Below are 10,840 nucleotides of genomic sequence, written 5' to 3'. Positions count from 1 at the left end.
AGACCAACCATAAACCTGGATTTGGACAACGTCACGTGCTAAGGCAAGCCATGCTTAGCTTGCGGTAGTGCATAAGTAGCAAGACCAGGGGCCATCTCCTCTCCAGAAACCCTCATACTTGCATGTTTGTGCTAAGCTATAGTTTGGCAAGCATGATGTGTGAACCAACTCAGGTGTTGCAGTAAAAACAAGAGATTCTTGTGATATCATTAAAACTACATATTTTTCTTTGCACCCATATGCATCATAGCTGTCAACTTTCCCCTTTTTAAAGGGAAATTTCCTTATTCCAAATAGGATTCCTCGCAAGAAAAGGAAAAAGTTGACAGTTATGATATGCATATATACCTGCCAAATGAAGACTTCACTTCATAAATCTGATTAAATGAACTCGTTAATTAAATCTTATGCTAAAACAATGTTGTCCTGTACATAATTACTCAGATGATAGCCCCTTTCAATTCAGCAAGACTTACTTTTAGGTAAATATACACAGGGCTGCAGCCTCAAGTTTGAAAGCTTTGAAGGTGCCACGAGATTTGTTATCATTGTATCAAAGGTGGTTTTGTGCATGGGGGTGGCAGCTGTATGCTGCAGCTTGTGAGGAGGGGTCAGTTAGAAAAATAGCATATAGGAAGGGGTAACCCGCTCCCCTAACTCCTGACAATTAGAACTGCTCCCTTTGAAACTTCTTATTTAAATAAGAACCTATCCCAAGCTACCTCTAATTTGGTCTTTGGGCATTTGAAGATGCTTTGGAGGGCAGAAGGAGTATCTCATGTTCCAAAGTTGTTCTCTTTATGGTCGAGCACACTTTTAAGGACCCACAGAAGAGAACGTTCAGCCCAATCCTGTCCAAATTCTAAGTTCCACCAGGACCTACCTGTGGCTGTCACGTGTGTCCAGAGACACTGCCTCGTGGTTCTACTTCCTCTCATTTCATCCTTAAAACTAGGCTAGGCCGTAACTGGAATACTTGGCTCAAGGTCGGGCAGTGAACTGAGTGGAGGTTAGAACCCAGCTTTGCCTCACCTCTGTTTGAGGCAAAGGAGCAGGCGGGAGCTGCGGCCTGAGGCCAAGGCGGGCCTCCCAGCAGCAGCAGCGGCGGCGGCTCCAGGCTTGGGCGGAGCTTGGCGCGGCTCCCTCCCTTTCCCGCCGGCGCCTCCCCGGCTCCTCCTCCTCCTCCTCCTGAGGCTGGAGGAGGCGGTGCCACAGCGGTGTTTCCTAGTCGAAGCGCCCGCCGCCTGCTCACTCGCTGGCCGCCCGCCGCTTCAGCGCCGTCTCGCTGTCTCTCTCGGCTGGAGCCCGACGAGATGGTGTTGCCCGACGAGAAGTGCGCCGCCGGCGGGGTGTACCGGGCGCCCCCGGACCTGGCTCGGGAGGCGCATGTGCCTTCCTTGGAAAAGTACCGGGAGCTTTACAGCCGCTCGGTGGAGGAGCCGCAGGGTGAGCGAGGGGCCAGGCCCCGGCGCGGCGCGAGGTTCCCGGGCAAGCTTCGAAGCCAGCCTCCAGGCCCGTGCTGCTCGCCGGCCGCCGTGCCAAGGGCGGGGAGGAGGCGGCGGCTTGGCAGGGGGAGAGCGGCCGCCGCCGTGTGCGAAGTTTCCCAAGGGCGACTTGGTCCGGGTCCACATCTTCGCCTTCCTCGTGGGCTTGCATGGCTCGCTCTCCTCCACGCCCTTTCCGACTCGGCGCCAGCTCCTTGTTGATATGCGCCGCTGCTCGGCCCGCAGCTTTTAGAGGAGTCCCTCGGGGCCTTGTGCCCTTGCTTGCCCCGGTGGGTGGTACCCTCTGGACGGGCTGCTCAGGTTGCTGTGCTCCATTCGGGAGCCTTCGGGTAGTAACAGGTGTGGCGGCAACCGACGCATCTCCCTGCTCGTCTTACTTTGCCCGGGTGGTCCGTCCCCCCCGCGCGAATGTGCACGCGGTGGGGCAGCCTTCGTGGGCACCCCAACCTCAAGTCAAGGCTGTTGCATGCTAATGCTCGCAAGCATTAGCGTCGTGCCAGTTACAAGTTTCCGCAAAGATACAAGGCAGAGTCCTCCTCTGCTGTTGAACTTCTGTTGGAGACTGAAGCAAGGGATGCGTCTAAGCTCAATACTTGGGAGGCCAGGGGTCCTGTGTTGTAAGAAAGCGACTGTGTTACTTGGAAGACAGTACTGTATTAGCACATTGGGTGATGCCCAACTGTGTACATGAGTTTTCCTTATAAATTCCTAGAGCTTTGCTACTGCTTTTGCAAGCATGCCAAGTTCAGCAGACTTTTCCCTTGTGGAAATGTGCAGCGCTGAGCTAACATAGCTTGATAATTCAGTTACGGATATGTGCTAAATGCACAACACCTGGGCTAATTTCCCCCAAAATATGATCATTGGCTAGATGTTACGCATGTTAAGCCCTCTGTGAGTAGTGGAAGAAGGTTGTAATATTCTTGCAATTCTGCGCTCTTTCGCGGGCTCTCTCTCTCTCTCTGTGTGTGTGTGTGTGTGTGTGAGAGAGAGAGATTGACTGATTGATTTGTGAGGCCTGTGTCCATATTGTGCAAATTCCTGGGCTGTGTTAGCTAGCAACAGGACCTGACCTGAATCATATTGTGATGGTTCTGGGGCTTCCAAGAGGGTTGCATGGGATATATGGCACTCTCCTAGTGTTGCATAGGGACTGGTTTGCCTTTGGATTCCAGAACTGTGGTAGTAGTTGGACAGACAAGGCAAACAACATTTGAGTTTTATTTGTAGAGGAAAAATCCTTGGGAAAATGTTAGTATCACCATGTCATCTGGGGAGAGTGTTGTATAGCAATAACTTCAGCAGTACTATTGTCTACACTGACTGGCAGCTGCTCTCCAGAACTCTTTCAGCCCTACCTGGAGATGCCAGAGACTGAACCTGAGACCTTTCACGTTTGAATTGTATGCCTTACCACTGAGCTGTGGCCCTTTGCATTTAGCATTTGGCAATCTGGCAGTACCAAAGTGAAGGATTGTTGAAATAGTGAATCAGACCACAGAACCACATTTGTGTTCTCATAGATATAAATGCATGCTTGTTAGGGACAGTTCTAGCCAGTATGGCACTTTTGCTTCCTATTGGGGCTTCAACAGGATGCACACATGTGAAAATGCCTGGTCAGATTGGGTTAGTTGTGTAGCTGACACTAGTTTAGATAATAAATCATACATTCTGACCTTCATTATCCCAAGCCTCTTATTTGAATGCTTATTACAAGACTTCTAACACTGGAGAGAGAGAGAGAAATTCTTTCTATCCCTTTGAGTTCTGTGGGTATAAAGTTGCCAGTGTTTAGGGAGTACTGAAGTTTTATAGCAATATGAAATACAGTATTGTAGTGCTGATTTAGTGGAGAACAGGTGACCCAGTGGTGAGCAGTAAAAATGATGGGTGCAATTTATATTTGTACAGTTTGGAGTAATTATAATTTCTAGGAGGCTCTTGCTGGAAGTGGTCTACCTAGATGGCTGCTGTCTTTTCATTGTTTTATGCAGATACAATAATTATGCTTTTGTTAAAGAAGTCACAACTTCAGATGTGCTCAGCTGCATGGTTACAGCAGTGTACTTTAAAAAGGCAAATAGGGGCTGACGGACTATGGGAAGTGTCTTAGCTCAATGGTACAGCATCTGGTTTGCATGCAGTATGTTCTAGGTTCAATCCTTGACTGGGAAAGACATCCCACCTGAAACCCTGGAGATCAAGTGCCAATCAGTATAGGAAATACTGTTCTGGGCAGATCAATGTTTTGACTTTGTATAAGGCAGCTTCCAAGATAGTATGGACAAGCATTCCTGGATTCACCCCAACTGATCTAAAATTTACAGGGTTGAAGTGCTGTCTGTCTGTTTATGCCTCAAGCACCCAGGTATATTCAAAGAAGTAGTGTTTGGCAGATTTCCATATGTGACATTTCTCTAACCTTCAGCATGAGGAAGTATCAGGGGCCCTTTGTGTCATTAGTACAGAAGTTGTGGTATACTGTGCCAAGATACAATCTAATGTATCAATGCTGCTCTTGTGTAAATTTTGTGTATATTTCTCAAGCTGACACAGACAGTGTTGGGGTGTGTTTCTAGTGACTGTGAAAGACACTTTATTTAATCAGGATTTTATTGGACATTATTTTCGGTCACAAACTCTTGATTTTTTTGTATTTGAAATTTCCAGCCTTGTATCAGCTTTAAAGGCTAACAGATTTACTGTTTATGAAATAGGTTTTTGTCAACTAAAACATGCTTCTCCCACACCCAGTAAGGCACCCAAAGGTTGGGAGGTTTTTCTTGTAACAAACTAACTAGCCCTTTGGAGTGTGGGGATGTTTCAAATACAGTATTTCTGCATGAAAACAGAAGAAGTCTTGTCTAAAGCATGTGTGTATCAACATAGATTAAGTAAAAGAGTTTTCTAGTAACAGCTTCTAGAGGAGAAGTAGCTGTGTTCATCTTTTGCATTAAAACCAAGAGTCTTGTGGCACCTTAAAGCCTAACCAGTTTATTCTTGCATAATTTTGTATGGACTACAGTCCATTTTCCCAGATGCTAAAAGTGCTATCCTTAGTTACAGGTAATGCATATCTGGGTTTTTTTTGGGTGTACGATGAGGAGGAGGAATTGTAAAGTAAAGTAACAGAAAACATAAATGCAGAAAAATATCTGATGATAAGTAATTAACAATGGCAATTCATGAAACAGTCGCTGATAAACAGATACCCACATCTGTCAGCCAATTAGCATGCGTAGTATGTAAGAAATCCATCGTCATGGTTCAATCCTCAAGTGATGGCATTGAATCTCTTGATATATTGTAATCTAGCCGTCTCACTAGCAGTTTTCTTTTGAAGTTTCTTTGTTTTAGTCTCTCGCAGAGTGTCCTGAGAGGGTGAAATGTACCTTCTCCTGACTTTCCTGTATTTCTGGTGCCAGGTTTTGTTTCTTTTTGTTTTTTTCTTTTTGTTTTGCATGGAGACTGTGCTGCTTGTCATGCAGGATGTGAAAGGGGATTGGTGGCAGATGTTGGCCTGTATCACTTTGGAAGATGGGCAAGTGAATGAACCCCAGGTGCTGAGGATGGCATTATTAAATTCTGCATGAGAGTTGCCAGAGTAGCACAATCCTATGCATATTAATCAGAAATAAGTTCCACTTATTTTCAGTGGGGTTTACTTCCAGGCAATTGTAGGATTTCAGCCTAAGTCTTTCCCCTAAGTAAAACCAGTTCAGCATCTGCCTTGGGTTCATGGGCATAGCCAGGATTTTTGTTAGGGGAGCAGGCAGGCCTTTTGTTGCAGGGGGAAGAACCTCACTTTGCTATGTATTTTATTCATTTTTATTGATTTAGGGGAGCAGCTGCCCCTCCTTGCCCACTCTTGGCTACGTGCATGCATGTGTTGGTACCTTAAACCATATAGAATGGTCTGAAGTTTGAATGTGGTGTTTTATTTATTTATCTTTTTTATCTTGCAGAATTTTGGGGAGACATTGCCAAAGAATTTTACTGGAGGAGCCAACATACTGGACCATTTCTGCAGTACAACTTTGATGTCACAAAAGGGAAAATCTTTATTGAATGGATGAAAGGGGCTACAACCAACATTTGCTACAATCTATTGGACAGAAATGTCTACGAGAATAAACTTGGGGACAAAATAGCTTTTTACTGGTAACATTCTTATTTCAATCAAGGAAACCCTCTTGTAAACATAGAATTAAGAACAATTCTGTGGTATCATTGTGTGTTGGCAGCCGAGTATAGAGACAGGAGACATAAATCACAAGAGAATGAGGATTGTGTCATTAGAGCAGTGTTGGTGAACCTGAAACCCTCCAGATCCTTTTGGACTCCAACTCCCATCAGCCCCAGCCAGCATGGTCGGGGATCAAGCATTATGGGAGCTGTAGTCCCCTAACATCTGGAAGTCCACAGTTTCCACATCCCTGCATTAGCGTGATCGTGACTGGAAAAAAGTCTACAAGGCACACAATTTTAAAAGGCTAAATTTTAGGTTTAGTTTAAAAAAAATATCTTTGGTACAGCCTTTGCCAGCTTGTTGCCCTCTAGTTGACTTGTTGCATTTGGGAGTTATACCATGGTGCTTTTAAAATGCTAGCTCTCTCCCACCCATGAACAGAGCCTGACATTGTGAAGTTTAGATGCTTGATTGAAGTGCAGAAATTCTAAGGTGAAATGTGGCATTTGATGCAGGAAGTATTTGCTGCCCTCATCCAGGAAGTACACCAAACTTCATTAGCATTCACAATACCGCTCTGCTATTGCCTTTTTCAAGGAGACTCATAAATGTGATATCATTTTTTCCCCTTTGCGTAATAGTGCTCAGTCTGTTCCTGTGCCAAGGGACACTAATGCAATTTATTTCCTTTCTGAGACAGTTCTAGTTCCTTATTTCTTTAATTAGCTGTTACACCCTTTGCAGGCCAACGGAAAAGTCAGAATTCACTCCACATTTCCTATCTATGTTACTAGGAAGAAACCCACACTGATCTTCCTGGGACGGTACTCCTAAGCAAGTGAACTGGGCTTGCAGCTGTCGTAATATTAGTGCTTTAGATGCAGGCCTTTATCTTCTGAATATGCTTCATGGTTCAAGTGGTGTTGTGCCTTTGGTTTGGTCACATTGTTTTCTGACTATCCTAGGATCAAGGTGAGGGCTATAAACAGGCTGCAAAAAATACATATTTCGTTAAAAAATCAGGTGAAGTTTCAGAATCTGGATTTCATAGCTGTTCCAGTGTTACTGTCAGGCATTCATTTGTGAGCTTATATTTCAGGTATGCTGCTGTACGTGGTTGCAGGCTGCAGAGAATTGCTCTGGTGTCCTTTCTGATCCTGTTGTGCCACCTTAGTGAATCTCTAGGAGGAGTTTCCTTTGCATTTTTGTAAGAGATTCTGCACCACCCTGTGTTACATTGTGAACTTGTGCCTGAACTTAATGGTGTAACTTCCTTAGATAGGCATTTTACTGGGATCTACTGCCAGTGTTAATATTCTTGACATTCTGCTCACTGTAGGCCATTGCAGATGCTGTGAAAAGTGTGAGACAGATGCATACTGTTTGATGCTCTTGGAGGAGCAGTGTAATAAATAGCATACAGATCTGGATCAGACTGCAGGATTGCACCCTTCTCTATTCCCCACCCTCTCCCTAGAGTTCAAATTTGGGCTCCTGGGCCTAATTGCAGTTGACTGTTCTGTCAGCAGCAATTTTAACTGTGATTTGACCCTTGAGTTAACCAAGAGTCCCACTTAACCCAGGATCTGAAGTCAGCTTCGAGATGGTTTCAGATCATGAATGAAATAGGCATACTGGTTAATGCTTACCTGGTAACTGTCAATATTGATATATGGTCAGGCTGTTATGTTAGGCCAGTAAGCAGGAATTCACTCTCAGGCGGTAGAGCATGAGACTCTTAATCTCACGGTCGTGGTTTCAAGCTGCACATTGGACAGAAGATTCCTGCATTTTTGGGGGTTGGACTAGATGACCCTCAGGGTCCCTTCCCACTCTGCAATTCTATGATTCTATAAGAAGAAAGAATTAAAGGAAAGGAACATGAAATCCTATAGGCTGCCCTGATGGTTTCTCCTCCTTAAGCAGTCACTGGCATTAATTATGCAGCAGTCCTGTGAAGCAAAGCACTGTTGGACTTTAGTGCAGGTAAAGGGAAGTTATTGCTAGCAGTTTTTTAATTGTTTGGTCTGGTTAGCGATCAAGCATCTTTCTTGAACTTCTTATTGCTTCCAAGAGGAAATGAATGAAATAGTAACCTTTTTCATTCAAGGGGCTGTGTTCCATATAGGGAACCTCCCAGAGGCCACATGCCAGTGAGAATCAGGCCAGAGGCAAAAAGCAGGTGGAGCAACAGATGCTGCTCTTAAGTAGATGGCATTCCATCCATGAAAAAGCCAGAAGTTTCTATGCAGACAGGTGCATATGACTCTCTCCATCCAGGCAGGCATCAACACAATTCAAGGACACATTTTAGCCCGGCAAAAGCACTCAAGCAGGGCTAGTGAACTGTGTGGTCTGGCTAATGGCCATGGTATAAGGAGAGTCCTTAAGGTACCCATGCCCATTCTTGAGCAAAGAAACTTCAGAGTGAAACTCCAGTACAGAATTAACCCATATCAATAAATTCAATTTAAACACCTGTGACTTAAATCAATATACTAGGTTTCTATCCCATCAAGATGTTAAGTGGCATTTGTCGCATGAAAACTTGGGCTATAGTATGTATTCATTTTATTTAACACAATACATAAAGCGCTAGTTTGTAAATAATAATAAATTAGTATTTTTTTATTTTCTTATACCACACCTCATGGAATTTCCATCATGTGGTTCCCAGGAGGTCTCCCATCCAGGCAGTGACCAGACCTGTACTTGCTTAGCTTCAGACCATTCTCTGGAATTGTTGCTACAGACTAACGTGGCCACATCTCTGGGATTTGTTTACTATATTCTGTTTTGTCTCTCCAATTTGATGTTTTGTAAATCTACATCTCATTGTGTTGGTTTCTGTTTGGGGACTGCACTTTTGTGTCCCAGATTTTTGCCTACCATTACAACAAAGACAATGACAGCAATTCCTGTCCTCCTGTATCAGGGATGGGGAACTGGCTATGTCTGGACCTTTATCTCCACACACCCTTATGGGCCACGTGTCACAAGTGTGCAGGAATGCATATACCAGAGCATATTTCTAGTCTTTTTCTTTTTAAAAAAAGAATGTATCCCTTTACTTCTAACTCAAAAAGTTGAAAAGATATGAGTTTGAAGCCTTGGTGATGATAAAAGAGTTTCCAAAGCATGAAAACACTCCGGTTGCATATGGGCAAGGAGTAACATTTGCCACTATGGCTTATAAATTAGACTGAGGTTCTCTTTCTCTGGTATGTAAGGAGATAAAATGCCTTTATCTGGAGGGAGATCCCAGAAAGGGCTTTTGAGATGCAATCTGACATCTAAGATAAGGATTTATGTTGGAGCGTAAATCTGGTGCTCTGTGGGAGAGCAAATTCTATTTTTTCACAAAACTTGAAAGTTCACAACTCCTGTGTTTGTAAGTGGGGTTGGTGCATTCCAGTTCACCAAACCAACATGCAGACCTTATCGCTTTTTCAGATTCCCTTTTAAGGGTTGCTGTTTGCCCTGCAAACACAGAAAGATACTGCAGAGAAGATGGTTCTTTGGTTCAATCTAGACAATAAGTCAAAAACCAGCGAACAGCCTTGCATTCCTGTTTTTTAAAAAATAAAATGAAACTATGAAAAACTAATAACTAGTAGAGTGAGGGGAGGGGAGAAGCCGATTAACCCTTACACTTCCTGCCACTTATACATACAAAATTGCCCATCCCAAGCTGCTATTCTACAAGTGTTACATGGTGCAAGAGGTGAAGTTGGGCAAATGTTGTCGAACTGGAAACTCCACAATGTATTTTTGAGGTCGCCTTTGAAATTTGGGCTATAGCACTCCTATTGTCATGATGAGATTAGAGCTTGGGTTTTCTTCAGTTTTTTCCAGAGTTCATATTGGCCTGCTTTTCACACCACACTAAGCCAATCCATGGCTTGATGCAAGCACAGGAGTGTACATGCCCCTGGAGAAGAGTTTGTGGCCATTTCACTCCACTCTAGTCTTTTGCTACACCATGCTAACTCATAGTTTGGCTCAGTGTGTGGTCTAAACCTGGGTTTGTGGTTTAGCTCTCTACAGACTAACCATTAGTTGCAAGTATGAGGTGTAAACCATGTGCCAAGTTATTTTGTTAGTTAAATGAGCTGTAAATCATGCTGAATAAAAAGCAAAACGCTTACATGGAATCATCTGTTTGTTTCATTTCAATAATCCATGCCAAATAATGGTCATTAGTTGAGACCTGATATTGATCTGATCCTTTGAACAGTGTGTAAAATTGAATTTCAGTATTCCTTGTTTTGTTTTGCTGATGTATATTAAATCTTGGTTCAGCCTGAAAAGAAAGTGCTGTTTCTTGATGTGCATGGCATTTATTTATTATACAGTATAAGCAAAGCGGCATTCTAACTCTGCTTGTGTTAGTTACCCTTTTAAGTTTGTGCTTTGAACTCTAACAATAGCTTTAACTGAGGTTACAGTGAGTCTTTCCCGCTAGCCTGAGTTGATATGCATTATGAGCATCAGATGTACAATGTATGAGGTGTAACAATAGAGGTGTCTGGCATGTGGATGTTTTTAGGTGTAGGTTTGTTGGTTGATCTCCACTATAAAATACTGTCACCTGTTAGGCAATATAAATGCATTTTTAAAGAAAACAAGCAGTTTCAAGGTCCCATTCTTCTAGATCCATACAAACTAACAGCTGTGTAAGATCAGAGCATTGGAGCAATGCATGGGTCTTAAATTCACCACTTTCTGACGCTAGGGCACATGAGAGGAAAGTAGATTATGTCCTAAATGGGTGGCCACTGCCAAAAATTTAGCAAATTTCCCCTGCTTTTCTGTAACATTTAGTACAACTTGTGTCCTGACATTAGTGTGGTGTACTTTGCCTGTTACTACTGTTGGCATTCTGTTTAGGTGACAGCTGTGCATAGGTAAAACAGCAAACTTTTAAACCAGTTATGAATGGGTGAAACTAAATAGGACACTTTATTGCCTTCTGATTCCATTTCATTATTACACTGTCTTACAATTTTGGTAGTGTTAGAATAGTGCCGACATCATTGTGGTATCAATACACAAAGAGTGGTGGACGGAGACTTGGTACGTTTTCTGATGTTACACTTCTTATCCGTGAATGCCTATTTGCCTTCCTCCTGGCTTGTTGCTG

At 43.5% G+C, this 10,840-nt stretch overlaps 1 protein-coding gene across 3 annotated transcripts in view; it reads left to right on the top strand.

Annotated features, from left to right (window-relative positions):
• The first annotated feature begins 1,035 nt into the window (after positions 1-1,035).
• ACSS2 (acyl-CoA synthetase short chain family member 2) overlaps positions 1,036-10,840 on the top strand; it is a 54,693-nt gene continuing 44,888 nt past the window's right edge. Inside the window, exons 1-2 of one of the 3 annotated variants that reach the window (XM_083508065.1) lie at positions 1,036-1,446; positions 5,474-5,669. In XM_083508065.1, coding sequence (XP_083364191.1) covers positions 1,314-1,446; positions 5,474-5,669 — 329 coding nt within the window. In that variant the 5' untranslated portion in view covers positions 1,036-1,313. The remainder of the gene's footprint in view (positions 1,447-5,473; positions 5,670-10,840) is intronic. The other 2 variants (XM_083508064.1, XR_014527290.1) reach the window with 2 other exon arrangements.

The sequence above is a fragment of the Podarcis liolepis genome (genome assembly GCF_965112155.1).
Source record: "Podarcis liolepis genome assembly, chromosome: 6".
Classification (NCBI taxonomy): Eukaryota; Metazoa; Chordata; class Lepidosauria; order Squamata; family Lacertidae; genus Podarcis; species Podarcis liolepis.
Note: the sequence above shows the minus strand (reverse complement) of the source record. Positions and strands in the feature narration are given on the sequence as shown.